The sequence below is a fragment of the Takifugu flavidus genome, chromosome 15, assembly GCF_003711565.1.
Source record: "Takifugu flavidus isolate HTHZ2018 chromosome 15, ASM371156v2, whole genome shotgun sequence".
NCBI classification, from domain to species: Eukaryota; Metazoa; Chordata; class Actinopteri; order Tetraodontiformes; family Tetraodontidae; genus Takifugu; species Takifugu flavidus.
This window is the reverse complement of record NC_079534.1, coordinates 2969801-2988530: the sequence shown is the minus strand read 5'-3', so window position 1 is coordinate 2988530 and position 18730 is coordinate 2969801. Positions and strand designations below refer to the sequence as shown.

Here is an 18730-nt window from a genome sequence, read left to right as displayed (position 1 = left end):
GTATTCTTACTTGGCTGTCCTCAAAGGAGTGCCCACTCTCCTTTAAGTGTAAGTGGACTGCTGAATCCTGACCCAAAGAGGTGGCACGTCTGTGTTGTGCCATTCTTCTGTGGAGAGGTTGTTTGGTTTCCCCAATGTACAGTTCCTTGCATTCTTCCTTGCACTGTATAGCATAAACAACATTACTTTGTTTGGGTCTTGATGTCTTGTCCTTTGGGTGGACCAGCCTCTGTCTGAGAGCGTTGCTGGGTTTGAACTGAACCAGTATGTCGTGTTTCTGGAGGATCCTCCTAAACTTCTCAGAGACCCCGGACAGGTAGGGGATGGAAACGCTGCGGCGTTTGTTTCTCTCCTCCTCTCCTTTGCTGGGGTCTCGCTTTCTTGAGGTTTTGGTGAAGGCCCAGTCTGGGTAGCCGCATGTTTTGAGAGCATAGAAAACTACCTTGGATACAATGACCTGGATGATTGAGAATCTACACAGACATCCTGCAAACACAATAGTTGTGTACAATAAAAGTGAAGCGGTCAATTTAAGTTCATTTGATTTGATCAAAGGGTACACCAGGACACGCCCCTTTATTTTATATATGCTCCAAAATTAACAGTAGTAGTACGAAATTTTAAATGCAAAGACATGTATTCAAAAGGCATCTGTCAATCTTAGTTTTTTTAAATAAATATGAGCCAACATTCTTTCATTCATCCTGTACAATCTTATTCGCTGTGTCACCTTTTCAAAGTGGGTTTATGACAATATTTGTAACGCTGATCAAAACGGCCAATAGGTGGCAGAATAAGAAATAACAGCTGTTTCGTGACAGCTGACCTCTGTGTGTGTGTGTGTGTGTGTGCCTGCCTGCCTGCCAAAATAACAAAATGATATGAATTTTGATAAAATTTTCAGGAAATGTTAATGGGCCCAGGAACAGATTATGAAATATTTGTGAAGTTCTGGGTTCCCGAGGGACTTTCTAAGATCAAAGCTAAGGGGCTTTGGTCATAATGCAACCTAAGGTAGTTTTGAAAATGACACGCATTCCCTGCATCGTTTCAATAATCTTCTGCAGTGTCAGCATTAATTTTTCATCCAGCTCTTGTCTTGGTGATGGTAGCGTTGGACCACTGTGTCGGAGACAAAACAAGTGCTACATTCAAACCATTACAGACCAATGTCTCATATTTTTAGCCAGAAAAATATCACTAAACCTCAAAAAGATTTTGAAGTATTTTAATGATCACTCTGTTTTAATGAATGAACACACACATTTACAGTACTGCAATTGTAAGAAGAGTAAAGTGTAATGCCGTATTAGTCTCGCTTCCTTTTCCCACCAAGTTTCCTGAGAAATACTTTCAAACATTTTACTGTCAGCACAACAACAAGCAGCAGTATAGTGAACAAGAATGCTACAACATCCAGGCAATAATACTGGATCCAGTTGAGGTCATGGACAGCAGGTCGAGAGATGTTTTGCCCCTTTGTGCCGCATCACAAATTCTGTCCAGTAAACCGAAAGCTCAAGTGGATTAATTGGTTGGTCCTTATGGAGCTCAGACAGTGTCTTTATGTTGTCTTTATACCTGTGTAAAAAGAGTCAATTAGATAATGCAACATGAAAGCAAAGAAATCAAGATTTGTCTTCATTAACTATTTGATTACCCAAATCTAAAAAGTTCTTCCGTTAAGAATGTGAGAAATTGGGCTGAATTATTTCTATAGGAACAAACATTAATCTATATATATTTTCAATCATTGGTATGTAAAAGTATTATTAGCCAGTAAATTTAATTTTACCCATTCACATATTTACTCAGTAAAGGGGCAGAATATTTTGAGCTGAGTTTCACCTCACCTGGTGTCATTGATGACATTGTTCAGCGCTTGGACAATGTCCTCTGTCGTGACTGAAAAAATATTGAGGAGAATTCCTGCTCCTCTACTTGCCATCTTCTCCGCGTTGTCTGGCTGTTCTGCCAACAGAGGCACCATCACCATGGGAACAGCGTGGCACAGACCCTCATAGAGACCGTGAGAGCCAGCATGAGTGATGAAAGCTCGAGCTCCAGGATGAGCTAACACAAACACAGGTATCAGATCTTACTCTGTTACAATTAACACATCAATTTATTCCTTTACTTGTCATTTATTCACCTAAAAGGTCATTCTGGGGCACCCACTTCATTATCTTTACATTATCTGGAAGATTGCCATCGATCTGTCCAGTGTACCTCCAGATGACCTATAGAAAGGTAAGAGTGTCATATGTTAATGTTGAGAGGTGTGACATCAATACCACCAAAACTGAAAGTTGATTAATACAGGAAGTCTGAATAATTGATGAGTGTTTGAGAACAGTTCAAATATGTGCATTTATACGATCAAGTACCTTCTGTGGAATCTGTCTAAAAGCCTCCATGAAGATTGTAGTTGTCTCCTCTGGCATCTCTGACACCGCGGTGCCCAGAGTGAACACTATAAATCCATGCTCTCCTGACACCCAGGGTAGCAGATCCTGCAGACACACAAAGAGAGGCAGAGATGGATCAGGTGACCTCCTGCACTGAGAGCACATGACTGGATAAAAAGGTAAAATATGAATGTTCTATTGTCTTAACTGAAGCTAGAAACACAACTTACTTCAGGCAGAGCATCTCTCACGTTGCAGTTAATTCCACCCACCAATATCGTGTTGGGCATGAGAGGCCGTGGGAGCTCCAGGGTCATGTCGATCCTGTCATCATAATGTATTTCCTCATGAAACACAGAATCTCAGCTCATCCTCGACAGTTTACTTTCTTCAATCACAACACAATAACATCACTGGTTCAGCATACTTTCATCAACTGTTTCTGCCCTTCCTTGACACCCCCCCCCCCCCCATCCTCTCAACATTCTGGTCCGCAGCATCTTTAGCTCCCGTTTAGTTCCTTGCAACTCTTCTTTTCGGCATCCCTCAAAAGTCGCTCAATAAACTCCAACTTGTCCAAAACACTGCTGCACCAATCATCAAAACTCCCTCCTCCCGCCACATCACACCCGTCCTTCTGCAGGGCTACCAGTCTAACTCAAAAAACATTGCTAAATCATTATTAGTACTTTTATATCCAGTTCTCTCTGGCACCAGAGAATCCGGCCCTCTAAGTCTCCACCTCGTGACCTTCCTAACATCAAATCACTCCTCATCCTTAAATCAAAACTGAAACCTCACCTCTTTAAATCTGCCTACTTATTGTGATTATTTTGCTTTCCCGTTTAAATATTTTATATGATTTTACATGTGTACAGCATCCTTGAGAGTATTGCAAGGCTCTTTTGAATGTATACACAGGGGCTATATTTTCAAGCTCTCTCCCCAGCGATTTCAGAACTGAAGAAGCCTTCTGGATAGAAGGCGAAACGTCTTCAAGAGAAGAAACCCAGTCCAGTTGACAGAGAAAACTACCTTGGATAGGTATTATTATACCACTGATTACATTTTGACAGGAAATAATGTTTTCTAAGGTCTTTTGGTCCTATAGGCCATATATTGTCTGATAGAATGTATAAATTTCACATTTTCTGACATATAAAATGTGTAACCTTTGTCCATGTTACCTGAGCAGCCAGACAGCAGATTCTGACAGCACTTCAGCAATGCCCACCTCTTCTCCTAAGAACTGATGGGAAATGTAGTCAAACTGCCAAAACAGCAGTTTGCACATGAGCGGCTCCAGCAGAGCAACCTGCAAGTCACACAGAAACACAGAGTTTAACAAGCTCCGTTTAATGTGAGCAACTTGTGTCACATTACCCAACGTGCACAGCACATGTGGAACTGATAAAGACTTCATAAAGAAACTAAAATTAGATGTGGTTCATTAATGTACGGCACACATTTAGTCTGTACAGTTAAAGGTTAATTCATCCCCTAGTTGACAACTTGCTCTCACCATGGTGTTAATAGTCCTCTCCTTGAAGTTCATCTTATCTGTGTATCCAGTAAAGAAGCGAGGAACATAGGAGGGTGGGGAGGGGCATCCTGCAGACTTCATATCCAACAGACACGGAATTCCTCTTAACAAGTTAACAATCGGGAGGCCTGGAAATGGACGATGAATAAAACTCATTGGAAAATGTTCAGATAGGTGAGGATATAGATCATTTATGTGGCAGAACTCACCTAATTTCCGTGCTATTAAAGCCCCTGTGGGCACCATGGGGTCAGTTAATACAGCATCAAAGTTCTGGGGAGTGATGAGATGACAGCAAACATCACTAAATTTGAAAAGAATATCTTGTCACTGGACTGGTGTTTGCATGGCTCACCTGCTGCTCCAGCTGTGAGATGATGCTCGCGTTGAACAGCAGGCTTTCTGCAGTGCTGTGGAGAAAACCTTTAATTTTCTGAAACTGAGTGAACTGTTTTTGTATCTTCTCCATGAAAGACACTGTTGATTTTTTTATAACGTCCTTGTTTGCAACCATTATTGAATCAATTACAGCCTTGTCGTACGGAACAGGAAAGGTCACTGTGTCGTAGTATTTCCCTGGACCCATCCTTATAGAGACCTCTGGTATCACCACGGTGACCCTGTGTCCACGGCGGCCCATTTCTTGGGCGAGGGCTTTTAGATCCACCCAGTGACTCCCATCCATGGGTACCACCAACAGATTTCCCAGGAAAGGTGGATCAGAGTCATTAGCAGGAGTATTTGTGGTGCCTTTGGTTTCTTCTGGCCTCTGGTTTCCTCCCCCCACAGGCCCCATCGTCTTATCAACAGCACCTTTCACCTGCATGCTGAGCAGCATGATAACTAGCAGAGCAGCGCTCCTCATTGTCCCCTCTCCTCTGCTGCTGAACAATTCTAATAAAAAAGCTCTGACAAAGTGGTGAAATATATCTGTAAACCACTCCTTCTCACCTTTCTCCGCCCAGCCAGGCAGATTAAACAAACCCCTATTGGTTTGTCCGAAGCAGATGGTTGGTTTTTTTTGCTATGTCATCCTCTCCCACTTTAAGTATGTTCATGCATCCATTGATAAAATCAAAGTTTGAGAATAGAATCAATGTTTTAAAATACCACAGAAAAAGAGCCAAATTCCATAAAGAATTTACGAGAGTAAAGAGTTGCATGGACTGGAAAGAATCTGGACAATGTTTTGTGGCTCATGTGAGAGGCTTCTTCTGTTCTGATTAACCTGGTGGGAGTGGAAACCTTGTGCGACTGCTGTGTGAAAGGCTGTTGTTGGAGAGAAGGTTTAATGAATTGCTCTGGTTAAGCTGGGAAAAAAGTCCACAAAAACCACTTGTTGGGTCTGCCCACCATGTGAGTTTTGAGGGTCACAGGTCCCAGAAGACAGTGGAGTGTTTCCACACTGGTGTGAAGTTAAAATACAATAGTTCGGACATTCCAAGCAGTTGTGAAGGCAGAGTGGTGCTACTTGTGGCATCGACAATAGTGAAGAGGCAACAGTTTCTTTTAATGCTGGTTGCCAAATTCCAACAATACAAGGACGTCCTGCAATGACGTTACATCATTGACATTATTTCTTTCAAATATATTTTCCACTATCTGCAAAGAAACTATTTTTTAAAAAAAACACATGTCTGAGGTGGTTAGACAGTGAAAGGCACTCTGAACTGTAAATGCATAGAATTACGAGGCCTGATTCGCACCATTATTACTGCTTCAGTGATAAATTAGCAAGGGTCAAAGTTCAAAGCTCAGTGTTGTGATCAAATGAGTTCAGTCAATATCTAACAGGCTTGTGTACTTGGGAAGAGCAGCTCAATACTAAAGTGAAGTTATGCTGTGCAGGAAGCGCATGTGGCTCCCCTGTCAACTATAGAGTAAACACAGTATCCAAGGTAGTTTTCTATGTCAACTGGACTGGGTTTCTTCTCTTGAAGACGTTTCGCCTTCTATCCAGAAGGCTTCTTCAGTTCTGAAATCGCTGGGGAGAGAGCTTGAAAATATATAGCCCCTGTGGACCATCTGCATGCTAATGATCTGGGTGGTCACCTGAGAGTCGTTAGCAGGGTCGTTGGTCGGGTCGTTCAACTAGTTTCTGTTGAGGTGTCTCCCCTTTGTCTGCTGGGTCACATGGTGATGAGTCACTGGGTCTCCTGGAATGGTGTGAATGTTTGTTTTGCTGTTGGAAGGAGTGGAGGACTGCATTGTATGTGGGTGATAGGAAGTGCCTCAGGCCACCACCTATGTTTAAGGATGGTTTTTCCAATTTGACATGGATAGCTTCCTTGACCCCCCTTTCAAACCAGCGGTCTTCTCTGGCCAGTATCCTTACTTGGCTGTCCTCGAAGGAGTGCCCACTCTCCTTTAAGTGTAAGTGGACTGCTGAATCCTGACCCGAAGAGGTGGCGCGTCTGTGTTGTGCCATTCTTCTGTGGAGAGGTTGTTTGGTTTCCCCAATGTACAGTTCCTTGCATTTCTCCTGGCACTGTACAGCATAAACAACATTACTTTGTTTGGGTCTTGGTGTCTTGTCCTTTGGGTGTACCAGCCTCTGTCTGAGAGTGTTGCTGGGTTTGAACTGAACCAGTATGTCGTGTTTCTGGAGGATCCTCCTAAACTTCTCAAGAGACCCCGGACAGGTAGGGGATGGAAACGCTGCGGCGTTTGTTTCTCTCCTCCTCTCCTTTGCTGGGGTCTCGCTTTCTTGAGGTTTTGGTGAAGGCCCAGTCTGGGTAGCCGCATGTTTTGAGAGCATAGAAAACTACCTTGGATACAATGACCTGGATGATTGAGAATCTACACAGACATCCTGTAAACACAATATTTGTCTACAATAAAATTGAAGCGGTCAATTTAAGTTCATTTTATTTGATCAAAGGGTACACCAGGACACGCCCCTTTATTTTATATATGCTCCAAAATTAACAGTAGTATGAAATTCTAAATGCAAAAACATGTATTCAAAAGGCATCTGTCAATCTTAGTTTTTTAATAAATATGAGCCAACATTCTTTCATTCATCCTGTACAATCTTATTCGCTGTGTCACCTTTTCAAAGTGGGTTTATGACAATATTTGTAACGCTGATCAAAACGGCCAATAGGTGGCGAAAGTGTGCCAGTTATGCTCGAAGGAAGATAAAATTGTAGAATAAGAAATAACAGCTGTTTCGTGACAGCTGACCTCTGTGTGTGTGTGTGTGTCTGCCTGCCTGCCTGCCAAAATAACAAAATGATATGAATTTTGATAAAATTTTCAGTAAATGTTAATGGCCCCAGGAACAGATTATTAAATATTTGTGAAGTTCTTGGTTGCCGAGGGACTTTCTAAGATCAAAGCTAAGGGGCTTTGGTCATAAAGCAACCTAAGGTAGTTTTAAAAATGACACGCATTCCCTGCATCGTTTCAATAATCTTCTGCAGTGTCAGCAATGATTTCCGTCCAGCGTTGCACTCATTTTTCATCCAGCTCTTGTCTTGGTGATGGTAGCGTTGGACCACTGTGTAAAGCTTCTACAGCACATCCCAAAGATCCTCAATGGGGTTAAAGTCTGGACTCTGTGGTGGCCAATCCATGTGTGAAAATGATGTTTCATGCTCCCTGAACCGCTCTTTCACGGTTTGAGCCCAATGAATACTGGGATTGTTGAATATGCTTAAGTCATCTAGGAAGAAAAAAATCCACTGATGAGTTCAACTCTGTCATTCAGCATGTTCAGGGAGTTGGGTGATCTTTGTTCACACAATGTTGCTGAACCTGGACAAGAGCAAGTGATGCAACCCCAGATCACAGCGCCACCTACAGGCTTGCAGTAGGCATGATGGGTGCGTCACTTTATCTGCCTCTCTTCTTACCCTGATGCCCCATCACTCTGGAACAGGGTGAATCTGGACACATCCTACAACAGGACCTTCTTCCAATCCTCCAGAGTCAGGCGCATGTGTTCCCTTCGCATTGTGTGTGTGGAAATGCTGTTAATTTCATTATTAAACAGCCCTGAGTTCTGTTGTTGTTCTATGATTTGGTTTCACCAAATCAGAATCAATCAGGATTTTTTTCTGACCACATTTCTTGTTTGAAGACAACTGTTCCATATTTGGTGGTTTTGGTTCACTTTTCATGTCGCTAAAACTTGTCAACACACATTAATTGTGACCATTAGGAGACAAAATAAGTGCTACATTCAAACCATTACAGACCAATGTGTTATATTTTTAGCCACAAAAATATCAGTAAACCTCAAAAAGATTTTGAAGTATTTTAATGATCACTCTGTTTTAATGAATGAACACACACATTTACAGTACTGCAATTGTAAGAAGAGTAAAGTGTAATGCTGTATTAGTCTCGCTTCCTTTTCCCACCAAGTTTCCTGAGAAATACTTTCAAACATTTTACTGTCAGCACAACAACAAGCAGCAGTATAGTGAACAAGAATGCTACAACATCCAGGCAATAATACTGGATCCAGTTGAGGTCATGGACAGCAGGTCGGAGATGTTTTGCCCCTTTGTGCCGCATCACAAATTCTGTCCAGTAAACCGAAAGCTCAAGTGGATTCATTGGTTGGTCCTTATGGAGCTCAGACAGTGTCTTTATGTTGTCTTTATACCTGTGTAAAAAGAGTCAATTAGATAATTCAACATGAAAGCAAAGAAATCAAGATTTGTCTTCATTAACTATTTGATTATCCAATTTGATTATTTTTGCTTTATTAAATGGAAAAATTGTTGAATTATTTCCCCATGAGCGGAAGTAAAAATGCTGAATAATCATTGAAATTTTCATGTATTCACTATAAGTTAGGTAAATTTGATCATTTACATATTTACTCAGTAAAGGGGCAGAATATTTTGAGCTGAGTTTCACCTCACCTGGTGTCATTGATGACGTTGTTCAGCGCTTGGACAATGTCCTCTGTCGTAACTGAAAGAATATTCAGGACAATTCCTGCTCCTCTACTTGCCATCTTCTCCGCGTTGTCCGGCTGTTCTGCTATTAGTGGCACCATCACCATGGGAACAGCGTGGCACAGACCCTCATAGAGACCGTGAGAGCCAGCGTGAGTGATGAAAGCTCGAGCTCCAGGATGAGCTAACACAAACACAGGTATCAGATCTTACTCTGTTACAATTAACACATCAATTATTCCTTTACTTGTCATTTATTCACCTAAAAGGTCATTCTGGGGCACCCACTTCATTATCTTTACATTATCTGGAACATTGCCATCGATCTGTCCAGTGTACCTCCAGATGACCTATAGAAAGGTAAGAGTGTCATATGTTAATGTTGAGAGGTGTGACATCAATACCACCAAAACGGAAAGTTGATTAATACAGGAAGTCTGAATAATTGATGAGTGTTTGAGAACAGTTCAAATATGTGCATTTATACGATCAAGTACCTTCTGTGGAATCTGTCTAAAAGCCTCCAAGAAGATTGTAGTTGTCTCCTCTGGCATCTCTGACACCATGCTGCCCAGAGTGAACACTATAAATCCATGCTCTCCTGACACCCAGGGTAGCAGATCCTGCAGACACACAAAGAGAGGCAGAGAGAGGATCAGGTGACCTCCTGCACTGAGAGCACATGACTGGATAAAAAGGTAAAATATGAATGTTCTATTGCCTTAACTGAACCTAGAAACACAACTTACTTCAGGCAGAGCATCTCTCACGTTGCAGTTAATTCCACCCACCAATATCATGTTGGGCATGAGAGGCCGTGGGAGCTCCAGGGTCATGTCGATCCTGTCATCATAATGTATTTCCTCATGAAACACAGAATCTCAGCTCATCCACCACAGGATGCAATTTTGACATGAAATGATTGACTGCTGCCCCGTTTCCACCGCCAAGGTCATGTGACACTCAGTTGTTTGATCGCAAAATAACTCAAAAAGTTATGAACGTCATCATGAAATTTTCATGAGCCGAGAAACAGATGTTAGTCCCGGTTTAAAGGCCAAAGGGGCTTTGATTCTAAAGGAAATAAAACAGCAACATACGGTCAAATGACCTGTTTGGCGGTCTGCGCTCTCCAAGTGCTCTTTTTTCAAATTTTATCTACCATACATGACATCTGGAATGAGTGAATCTTATAAGTTAATTTAAGTTACATGGCATTTATGTTACCTGAGCAGCCAGACAGCAGATTCTGACAGCACTTCAGCAATTCCCACCTCTTCTCCTAAGAACTGCTGGGAAATGTAGTCAAACTGCCAAAACAGCAGTTTGCACATGAGCGGCTCCAGCAGAGCAACCTGCAAGTCACACAGAAGCACAGAGTTTAACAAGCTCAGTCTAATGTGAGCAACTTGTGTCACATTACCCAACGTGCACGGCACATGTGGAACTGATAAAGACTTCACAAAGAAACTACAATTAGATATGGTTCATTAATCTACAGCACACATTTAGTCTGTACAGTTAAAGGTTAATTCATCCCTTATTTGACAACTTGCTCTCACCATGGTGTTAATAGTCCTCTCCTTGAAGTTCATCTTATCTGTGTATCCAGTCATGTAGCGAGGAACATAGGAGGGTGGGGAGGGGCATCCTGCAGACTTCATATCCAACATACACGGAATTCCTCTTAACAGATTAACAATCGGGAGGCCTGGAAATGGACGATGAATATAACTAATTGGAAAATGTTCAGATAGGTGAGGATATAGATCATTTATGTGGCAGAACTCACCTAATTTCCGTGCTATTAAAGCCCCTGCGGGCACCATGGGGTCAGTTAATACAGCATCAAAGTTCTGCGGAGTGATGAGATGACAGCAAACATCACTAAAGCATCTTTCCCTCTGATGTTTACTTTCTTTGCACTGGCTCAATTAAAAGAATATCTTGTCACTGGACTGTGTTTGCATGGCTCACCTGCTGCTCCAGCTGTGAGATGATGCTTGCGTTGAACAGCAGGCTTTCTGCAGTGGTGTGGAGAAAACTTGCAAATGTCTGAAACTGGGAAATGCGATTTTGTATCTTCTCAGTGAAACCCACGGTGGATTTTTCCAATATGCCCTTGTTGTCACCCATTAATGAAGCAACTAAATCCTTGTCGTACGGAACAGGAAAGGTCACTGTGTCGTAGTATTTCCCTGGACCCATCCTCATAGAGACCTCTGGTATCACCACGGTGACCCTGTGTCCACGGCGGCCCATTTCTTGGGCGAGGGCTTTTAGATCCACCCAGTGACTCCCATCCATGGGTACCACCAACAGATTTCCCAGGAAAGGTGGATCAGAGTCATTAGCAGTGTTTGTGGTGCCTTTGGTTTCTTCTGGCCTCTGGTTCCCTCCCCCCACAGGCCCCGTCGTCTTATCAACTGCACCTTTCACCTGCATGCTGAGCAGCATGATAACAAGCAGAGCGGCGCTCCTCATTGTCCCCTCTCCTCTGCTGCTGAACAATTCTAATAAAAAAGCTCTGACAAAGTGGTGAAATGTATGTGTAAACCACTCCTTCTCACCTTTCCCCGCCCAGCCAGGCAGAGTAAATGAACCCTGTTCGTGTGTCATTTGCAACCTCGAGTCTGCTCAGAGGTTTCTGTAATTATCATAGTATGAAAATAAAATTAGTCTTAAAAAACCAACCCAACCAACACAAGCCCAACTTTCACTGCCCTATCATAAAAATATTACATTTCTACATTAATTCACATGTATTACATTTATTCATGAAAACCAAATACATTTTCAGATCAAGTAACAAATTACACTTAATATGTACATTCACATTTTTGTGAGCATTAAGAGCACAAGTAATATCTTAAGTTAACATGTTTATTGAACACTTGTATGCCTAAACAACAAAAGAAGCTTATATATCTTCAATCAAAATAGGAAACCTGAGTGTGTGTGTCTTTGATATACAATAACTATAATCCAACCAGTTTCCCTAATCTTGTGTTTCAGCATGTGAAAGCAGAGTGGTGCTATGAGAGTGACTGAACAACAAACCGTCGCATTCAACATATGTTTACTCCCACCAACTACAAGGATACCCATCAGATCCAGAACATAGTTTGCATTTTTTTTTCAAATATCTAACAATATGTGACAGATGCTTAGACAGTAAAAGGCATTCGGAAAAAACAGAAGTAATTACTCAGGAGATGCAAAGACATTTAGAGCATGAGGGACACATGGCTTCCCTGGAAAAATACCGTCTAAATGGAGTCGTTGCATACAAAAAAATGAAATCATGGATTCAGATTCTTTTTATTAATTTAAAGAGTATACCACTATACTCAGATTTAAAATTCTATCTGGAGCACTGTTGTGCAGTTACATCTCAAATTCAGCAGAAAGGCAGAGAATGTGTGCATATACTGTGTGTGAATATTTTATTTTAATTTCAAGCAGGAGTTAGTGAAATTGGCTGTATACTGTATACGTTTATCATGCATTCGGAAGGGGGCTGAATGACAATGTTTGTAACGCTAAACAAATCAGCCATTAGGTGGCGACCTAAAGCCGGTTACTTCCTTTTTAAACTAAAATAAAATCGTAGAAGAAGACATACCAGCGTTTTTCCGGTCGCGCGCCTCTTGAATTGGATCCAAACACTCATCAGGTCTGTAAACATTTGTACGCATTTAGAATTTAGTTCGCGGCTTCATATTCGGCCCCTTTTGTCGCGTCTGCTTGTCAGTAAAACTGGTTGTAAACATGTCAGATTACATTAAGTTTGACCACTACGAAGCGGAGTAAGTGTTAAAATCAAATAGTCGTGAAGACAAAGACTAAAAACACTCATTAAAACAAGTTTATGTTGTGTTAAGTGTAGCTAGTTAACCCAGATTTTTAGTAGCTATCTTTACTTAAGGCATCTTAGTGTCGTACCTGTGCTTTTGTGTAACATTTAGTTATAGTAATGTAGAAACCGTGCTACGAAAATGAATTATGTGTTGTTTGTCTTACTCAGATCAGTTTATTGCAAATGGTTTTATTGTTTTCACAGGCCTTCGATTGAAGATGGATTCGAATATACATCAGCCATAAGGGTACAATGTTACAGGTGAGCGTATGTAAACACATTTTCAGATTGTAATTTTCAGGCTCTTGACTCTATTTTGCAATTATGCACTCACCGTGCCTATTCTAAAGCAAATGTACAATATAATGTTTCTGTAGAGTATCTGTGGGGTGAACTGTGCTCGCGTGCTCAGTGTTATAGATGCTTCATCATAGATATTAATTGTTGGATTCTCTTGCAGCTCTTTTGAGTATTGTTTGAAGCGGAAGATTCCAATGTATCCCAGACGGTCATTCAGTTTAAGCAAGGGATCCAAGGAGGAATTCCAGGAAAGTCCCAGCCCAAATGAAGAGTCTCGCCATCACCAGGGGACTAAGAAGAAGAAGAGAACATTATGGAAAACTAAAGTTGATGATAGTGGGGCGAATACAGCCGATGAGACGGACCAAGACATCCTTGACATTATCGACTGTGCACAACAGAAACGCGTGGACATCGATGAAGGATGGTGCGCTGCGGTGGCCGATGAAGGAGTTGATTTCTCTGATGAAGACTGTGAGTCTGTGACCAGCAGCATTTCCTCTGGTCCCTCGGCCCTTCACAGCAGCACTGCCAAAAAACAGAGGTCCCCGCAGGGTTTGTGCTCAGCTTGCTGGAATCTCTACCAGAAGGCTAAAAAAATGAAATCGCCAATTAAAGATAAGCTCTTGGACAATGGTGAGTGGACACATGCATGTTTGGGAGAATAATTGTGAACCTGTAAAACATGACATCCTGACAGGTTCAGTGTTGCTTTGTGATGTTTTTAACAGATCCAAAGTCTCTGACATGTGACCAGTGGGTCCTTCTCAAACAATGGAGGCCAAAGAGGGTGCCAAACACAAGAAGGTAGTGTTCCTCATGTGTTGGATGTGCTTGAGCTGGTGCTCTGTTGGTGCTGTCGAGTTCATGATCCCACTGCTGTGTTTCAGGAAGCTTTTGAGACAAGTAGATCTGGTTAAGAAAAGGCTGGTGAAACGTGATGAAAAAAGAACTAATCGAGTAACGACAGAGAAAGAACAACCCGTCTGCTTGAGGCCACATGTTTTCCTCCAGAGGTGAAACATTTCTGCACAGAAAACGGATTGTGTCTGTTCCCTCAAAAAATGAGCTTAACGTGGAACATCTTTGTCTCAGGAATCTTAAACAGGTGTTTAAAGATCCGGTGAAACCTGGGAGGAAGAGGAACAGGAGAAAGAGGCGAAGAGAAGATTCTCGGGTTCCTCGCGTTGCCAAACAACAGCGTCTCCACAGCAGCGATCTTGCCAAGCACGCCAGCAATAATATCTGTGCGGTAAAGGCTGATAACTCTAGTCCGGACCCAAGCAGCAGCCAGAGCACTAGTTCTGGATTTGATGGTTGGAGTGAACAAGAAATGGATGTGCCGGAAGAAACGCATCGCACACTTGAGCTCATTTCCTCCTCAGTCAATGGAAAAGAATCCTCAAAGCCCCAAGAGGCCAGAGTCAAGCCAAAAGCTCTGAAAAAGGCGGCTGGATTTAGAGACTTGCTCGCTCAAATGCGAGCAAACACCAGTGTAATCGTCAAAGAGTAGGTCAGTTAGTAGGTCGACACTCTTTTCAATTTTTTTTTTTTTACTTTTTAACTAAACGACCAGATCTTACACAACTGCATATTTATTTCAGTGCATATTTATTTTGGGCACATTTGTTGTGGTTATTTAGGCACATTGTGTTAATTGGTCATTCTTAATTGGAAAACAGCATGCGTGTCATTAAATGACCACTAGGTGGCGCCATTTGTCCAGTTCATAAACGTAAGTTGCGTATTTAATGTGTTATTCAAGTGTTTTACTGTCTCATCCTAAAATTCTGTACGTCAGTAATCATTAAAAATCAATAAATTTAATTATTTTCACTATTTCCTCCCTGGTTAGCTGTTAGTTCAGTTTAGTGTTGTGGTCAGTTATAAATTTTTGCTGGGAATAAACTTGGAACACATCTTGCATCATCATTCCTAATTTGTAAAGTGTTAAAGTCTAGTAGTGTTTTTTTTTTTCCAGATGTTTGTGTTGATAATGGTGAATTTGGAGGAACCAAACACTGGACTAAGCTGTAGGGGAGTCGGACACTGTTGCTGTTTACCTATGGGATTAATGCATCGAGAGAGGAAGGACATTGTTAGTCTGAACCTGCTTCGCCAGGAAAGGTGTCTGCTGACTGTCTGCTTTGATTTATCGTTGACTCTTTCCATTTTCCACTTGTGACTGCCTTTCATAGAGAAGCGCAGCCGCTGGGTGAGGACGGCCCTGGACTCTCGGGGTGGATGTGTTTCGACACGCGCTGATGTTAAAACCGCACTTGTTTTGGTCTCATAAAGGTGACATGCTAATAACACAAACACCTTCATGGTTCCCTGAGAGAGAAAGATCTCACAGACAGCGTCGCCATGATAATCCTCCAGAACACCACGTGAATTATCACCTTCTTCATCTTCGTGTTATCAGCAAATGGAACAAATATGTTTGTGATTCATCAGGAGCCGAACGAAGCTGCTTGTGTTGCTTTAGCAGACCGTGGAGCCTGGAGACACCGACACTCTTTATACATTGTTTTCCATATTGCCAATTGATCCCACTTATCACAAAGCAGAGGTCTCGGGGCCAAAACAATTCAAGCAGTTTGCATACACAATACAGTATCCTGTGATAGAACCACTATCAGCACCTGACACCTCGAAAACAGGAAGAAGGGTTCAGCAGGAACACAGATGTGTCGGAGGGTTTTGAAGGAGGAGCGTGGAGAAAACTATATAACCCCTGTAGGAGCAGATCTGAGCTTCACTCCGCTGACAGCGAGGAGGTCTCCATCATGTCCTACTACGAGGTGAGTACGTCGCGAGCGGTTGATCCGACGGTAAAATCTGTGTCGAGTCGACCTTTAATCGTTGCGGTGGAACGTCTCCCTTCAGCACATCATCCTGGACTACGACTACAACGACACCGGCTCTGGTTCAGGCTCCGGGGAGCTGGGGATTGGTCTGGATGAGCCGTGCGGCGTGGAGCACATCATGACTGCCGACCTCCAGCGGGTCTTCCTGCCCGTGGTCTACGCGCTCATCTTCATCATGGGCATCACCGGCAACGGCCTGGTTGTCCTGGTACTGGGCTGCCAGCGCAGGTGAGCGGGCGGGTTCTGGATCTCGCTGTGCTTCTGAGGACAGAAACCAGATGATCTGATGACCGTTGATGTGGTTTTTCCCCAGGTCAAAGTGCAGCCTCACAGACCGCTACCGCCTCCACCTGTCCGCTGCCGATCTCCTCTTTGTTCTGGCGCTGCCGTTCTGGGCCGTGGACGCCGCCATGGCGGACTGGCGCTTCGGGGCGGCCACCTGCGTGGGCGTCCATGTCATCTACACGGTCAATCTGTACGGCAGCGTGCTCATCCTGGCCTTCATCAGTCTGGACCGTTACCTGGCCGTGGTCCGAGCCACGGACACAAACACCGGCGGGCTGAGGCAGCTGCTGGCACACAGACTGGTTTACGCAGGTACGTGAGGCCCCCCCGCACGCGTAGATTTCTATATTGCTCTGTATGTTTATAGTTTATTTCTGGCGGCAGGTGCCTGGTTGCCTGCGGGCCTCCTGGCGGTGCCTGACCTGGTTTTTGCCAGGACCCAGGAAGGAGGTGAAGGGGCCACGCTCTGCCAGCGTTTCTACCCAGAGGAGAACGCTCCCCTCTGGGTTGCGGTTTTCCACTTGCAGCTGGTCCTGGTTGGTCTGGTGATCCCAGGGCTGGTGCTGCTGGTTTGTTATTGCGTCATTGTCCTCAGGCTGACCCAGGGCCCCCTGGGGGCTCAGAGGCAGAAGCGACGAGCAGTCAGGACCACCATTGTTTTGGTTCTCTGCTTCTTCCTGTGCTGGCTGCCCTACGGAGCGGGCATCTCTGTGGACGCCCTGCTGCGCCTGGAGGTCCTGCCGCGCAGCTGCCGCTTGGAGGCCGTCCTGGGCGTGTGGCTGGCCGTGGCGGAGCCCATGGCGTTCACTCACTGCTGCCTGAACCCGCTGCTGTACGCTTTCCTGGGGGCCAGCTTCAAGAATTCAGCCCGCAGAGCCCTGACGACGAGCCGAGCCTCCAGTCTGAAGATTCTACCACGAAGGCGTCCCGGGACCTCGACCACCACAGAGTCCGAATCCTCCAGTTTACATTCCAGTTAGTGTTTGCTTGTGCTCTTTCTGGATGTATGTTTGTATAAAATGTATATGTGTGCACGTGGGGACGTTTACATAAAGAATCTGAGATAGAATCGAGCAGTCTGCTGGTCCACGACTCCTCTCCTGTAAATACTGTTTTTTGATTGATCGTGTTTTTCATTGTGAATTTCAGGAATAAAAAAAACACTTGTGCAAACTTCTCCTCTCTTCTTGTTTCCTGAGTGAACACAACACTTTAAGGGTCCGGATGTGCCATGTGTGTGTCTGACCAGTATGTGAACAAACCTCTTCAAGACTTGGCCTGTGGGGCAGGAAAGACCTGTGTGTGTGTGGTGTGTGTGTGTGTGTGTGTGTGAGGGGGGGTTCCATCAAACCAAGCTCTAGATCTTATTACGCAAGGCTCATGATTGGGTTTTTAAAAAAATAAAGCACTGGTTTGTTTCCAAATGGTTGAAAAGCAGGTTTACAGATGGAGGTGAACTGAAATCAGTTGGTATTGTGGGCTAATCTGTCCATCGGTCTCTCTCTGTGCGTTACTTCACACTCACCGAGCCACAGGACTCCGCTGATCCGGAACGTTTTCACATCCCTTTCAGGAAACAAAAGTGTGTCTTTGTCACGCATCAACGTGTGTATCGGTGCGTCCATATCTTGAGGGGCAGGTTTGATGGACGCTGATGATATAAACAGTTTGGCTCCCCTGCGTGAGACAGACGGGAGCACGACGGGGTGAGAAGGTCCGTTTTTTTCCAACACGCTCACTCACACAAAGTGCTTCCCACATTCATACTTCCACCTGGAAGTGGGCGGAAAACAGAAGCTGGAAGTGTACCGTGTCCTGTTTCCTGGTGCAGAGGAGAAGGAGGATGAAGAGGAGAGATTTGAGTGACAGAAGGGAGGAATAACTGTGTCCAGCTCTGCAACTGTATCCTGCCTTTGGCCTACGTGGCTTCACACTTGCAAAACTCTGACATTAGTGAGTAAGAAGCCCCCTTTTCATGTGTCGGTCTCTAGTTCACATGTGCACACACAAACTCACACACACACTTTGACACGTAGTTCTATTCATAGTGTATTCAAAACAGGAAAGACTTCCTGCAGCTCATTTTAGGAAAAACAAGCAACTAAAACAATCAGACGCCCGAGAGCTACGACAAAATAAATGACATGACAGAGCGAGCCACCGACACCAGCAACAGGAGCGCTGCGTAAACACACACAGCTGTAACAAACAAACACTAGAAGTCAGCTCAGTTACAGCAATAACGGGGTCCAGCCTGCATTTATTTAATTATTCAATTATGAATATTTACCTTTATTAGGTTGCTGCAATATTTCTATAAAAGGACAATGCAGAACTTATGTTATGTTGTGTTATGTTATGTTATGTTGTGTTGTGTTGTGTTGTGTTATGTTGTGTTATATTATGTTACGTTGTGTTATGTTATGTTATGTTGTGTTGTGTTGTGTTGTGTTGTGTTGTGTTGTGTTGTGTTGTGTTGTGTTGTGTCATGTAGGGAGTTCTCCAAAGGTTCATATCATGCTCCCATCAACATGTGTTTTTTGAGCTTAACT

General features: G+C 43.5%; 3 protein-coding genes across 11 annotated transcripts; 1 reads left to right on the top strand and 2 right to left on the bottom strand.

Annotated features, from left to right (window-relative positions):
- Positions 1-1212: 1212 nt before the first annotated feature.
- Positions 1213-4850, bottom strand: LOC130538851 (UDP-glucuronosyltransferase 1A1-like). The gene is made up of 9 exons (XM_057056800.1): positions 4307-4850; positions 4161-4224; positions 3931-4079; positions 3596-3723; positions 2639-2732; positions 2388-2513; positions 2153-2240; positions 1854-2073; positions 1213-1581 (listed from the first exon to the last, which is right to left on the bottom strand). Exons 1-9 carry the CDS (start codon positions 4814-4816, stop codon positions 1446-1448), a joined length of 1515 nt encoding a protein of 504 aa, XP_056912780.1. The 5' UTR covers positions 4817-4850; the 3' UTR covers positions 1213-1445.
- Positions 1954-17351, top strand: LOC130538852 (C-X-C chemokine receptor type 4-like). Of its 8 annotated transcripts, XM_057056807.1 has the most exons (16): positions 1954-2088; positions 2160-2250; positions 2503-2587; positions 8957-9063; positions 9134-9224; positions 9477-9562; positions 12928-12984; positions 13184-13659; positions 13755-13830; positions 13914-14039; positions 14119-14536; positions 15005-15121; positions 15222-15827; positions 15913-16121; positions 16207-16490; positions 16563-17351. In XM_057056807.1, the coding sequence occupies exons 13-16, from the start codon at positions 15813-15815 to the stop codon at positions 17156-17158; spliced, it is 1104 nt and encodes a 367-aa protein (XP_056912787.1). In that variant the 5' UTR covers positions 1954-2088; positions 2160-2250; positions 2503-2587; positions 8957-9063; positions 9134-9224; positions 9477-9562; positions 12928-12984; positions 13184-13659; positions 13755-13830; positions 13914-14039; positions 14119-14536; positions 15005-15121; positions 15222-15812; the 3' UTR covers positions 17159-17351. The 8 variants fall into 8 exon arrangements, 7 of the variants coding, with proteins under 7 accessions (XP_056912787.1, XP_056912788.1, XP_056912786.1 ...); XM_057056808.1 differs by lacking the exons at positions 8957-9063; positions 9134-9224; positions 9477-9562 and adding an exon at positions 11880-11987; XM_057056806.1 differs by lacking the exons at positions 1954-2088; positions 2160-2250; positions 2503-2587 and having other exon boundaries at positions 8949-9063.
- LOC130538850 (UDP-glucuronosyltransferase 1A1-like) lies at positions 8199-11385 on the bottom strand. Of its 2 annotated transcripts, XM_057056798.1 has the most exons (9): positions 10842-11385; positions 10657-10720; positions 10427-10575; positions 10092-10219; positions 9614-9707; positions 9362-9487; positions 9127-9214; positions 8829-9048; positions 8199-8566 (listed from the first exon to the last, which is right to left on the bottom strand). In XM_057056798.1, exons 1-9 carry the CDS (start codon positions 11346-11348, stop codon positions 8296-8298), a joined length of 1647 nt encoding a protein of 548 aa, XP_056912778.1. In that variant the 5' UTR covers positions 11349-11385; the 3' UTR covers positions 8199-8295. The 2 variants fall into 2 exon arrangements, with proteins under 2 accessions (XP_056912778.1, XP_056912777.1); XM_057056797.1 differs by having other exon boundaries at positions 10427-10720.
- Positions 17352-18730: the final 1379 nt, after the last annotated feature.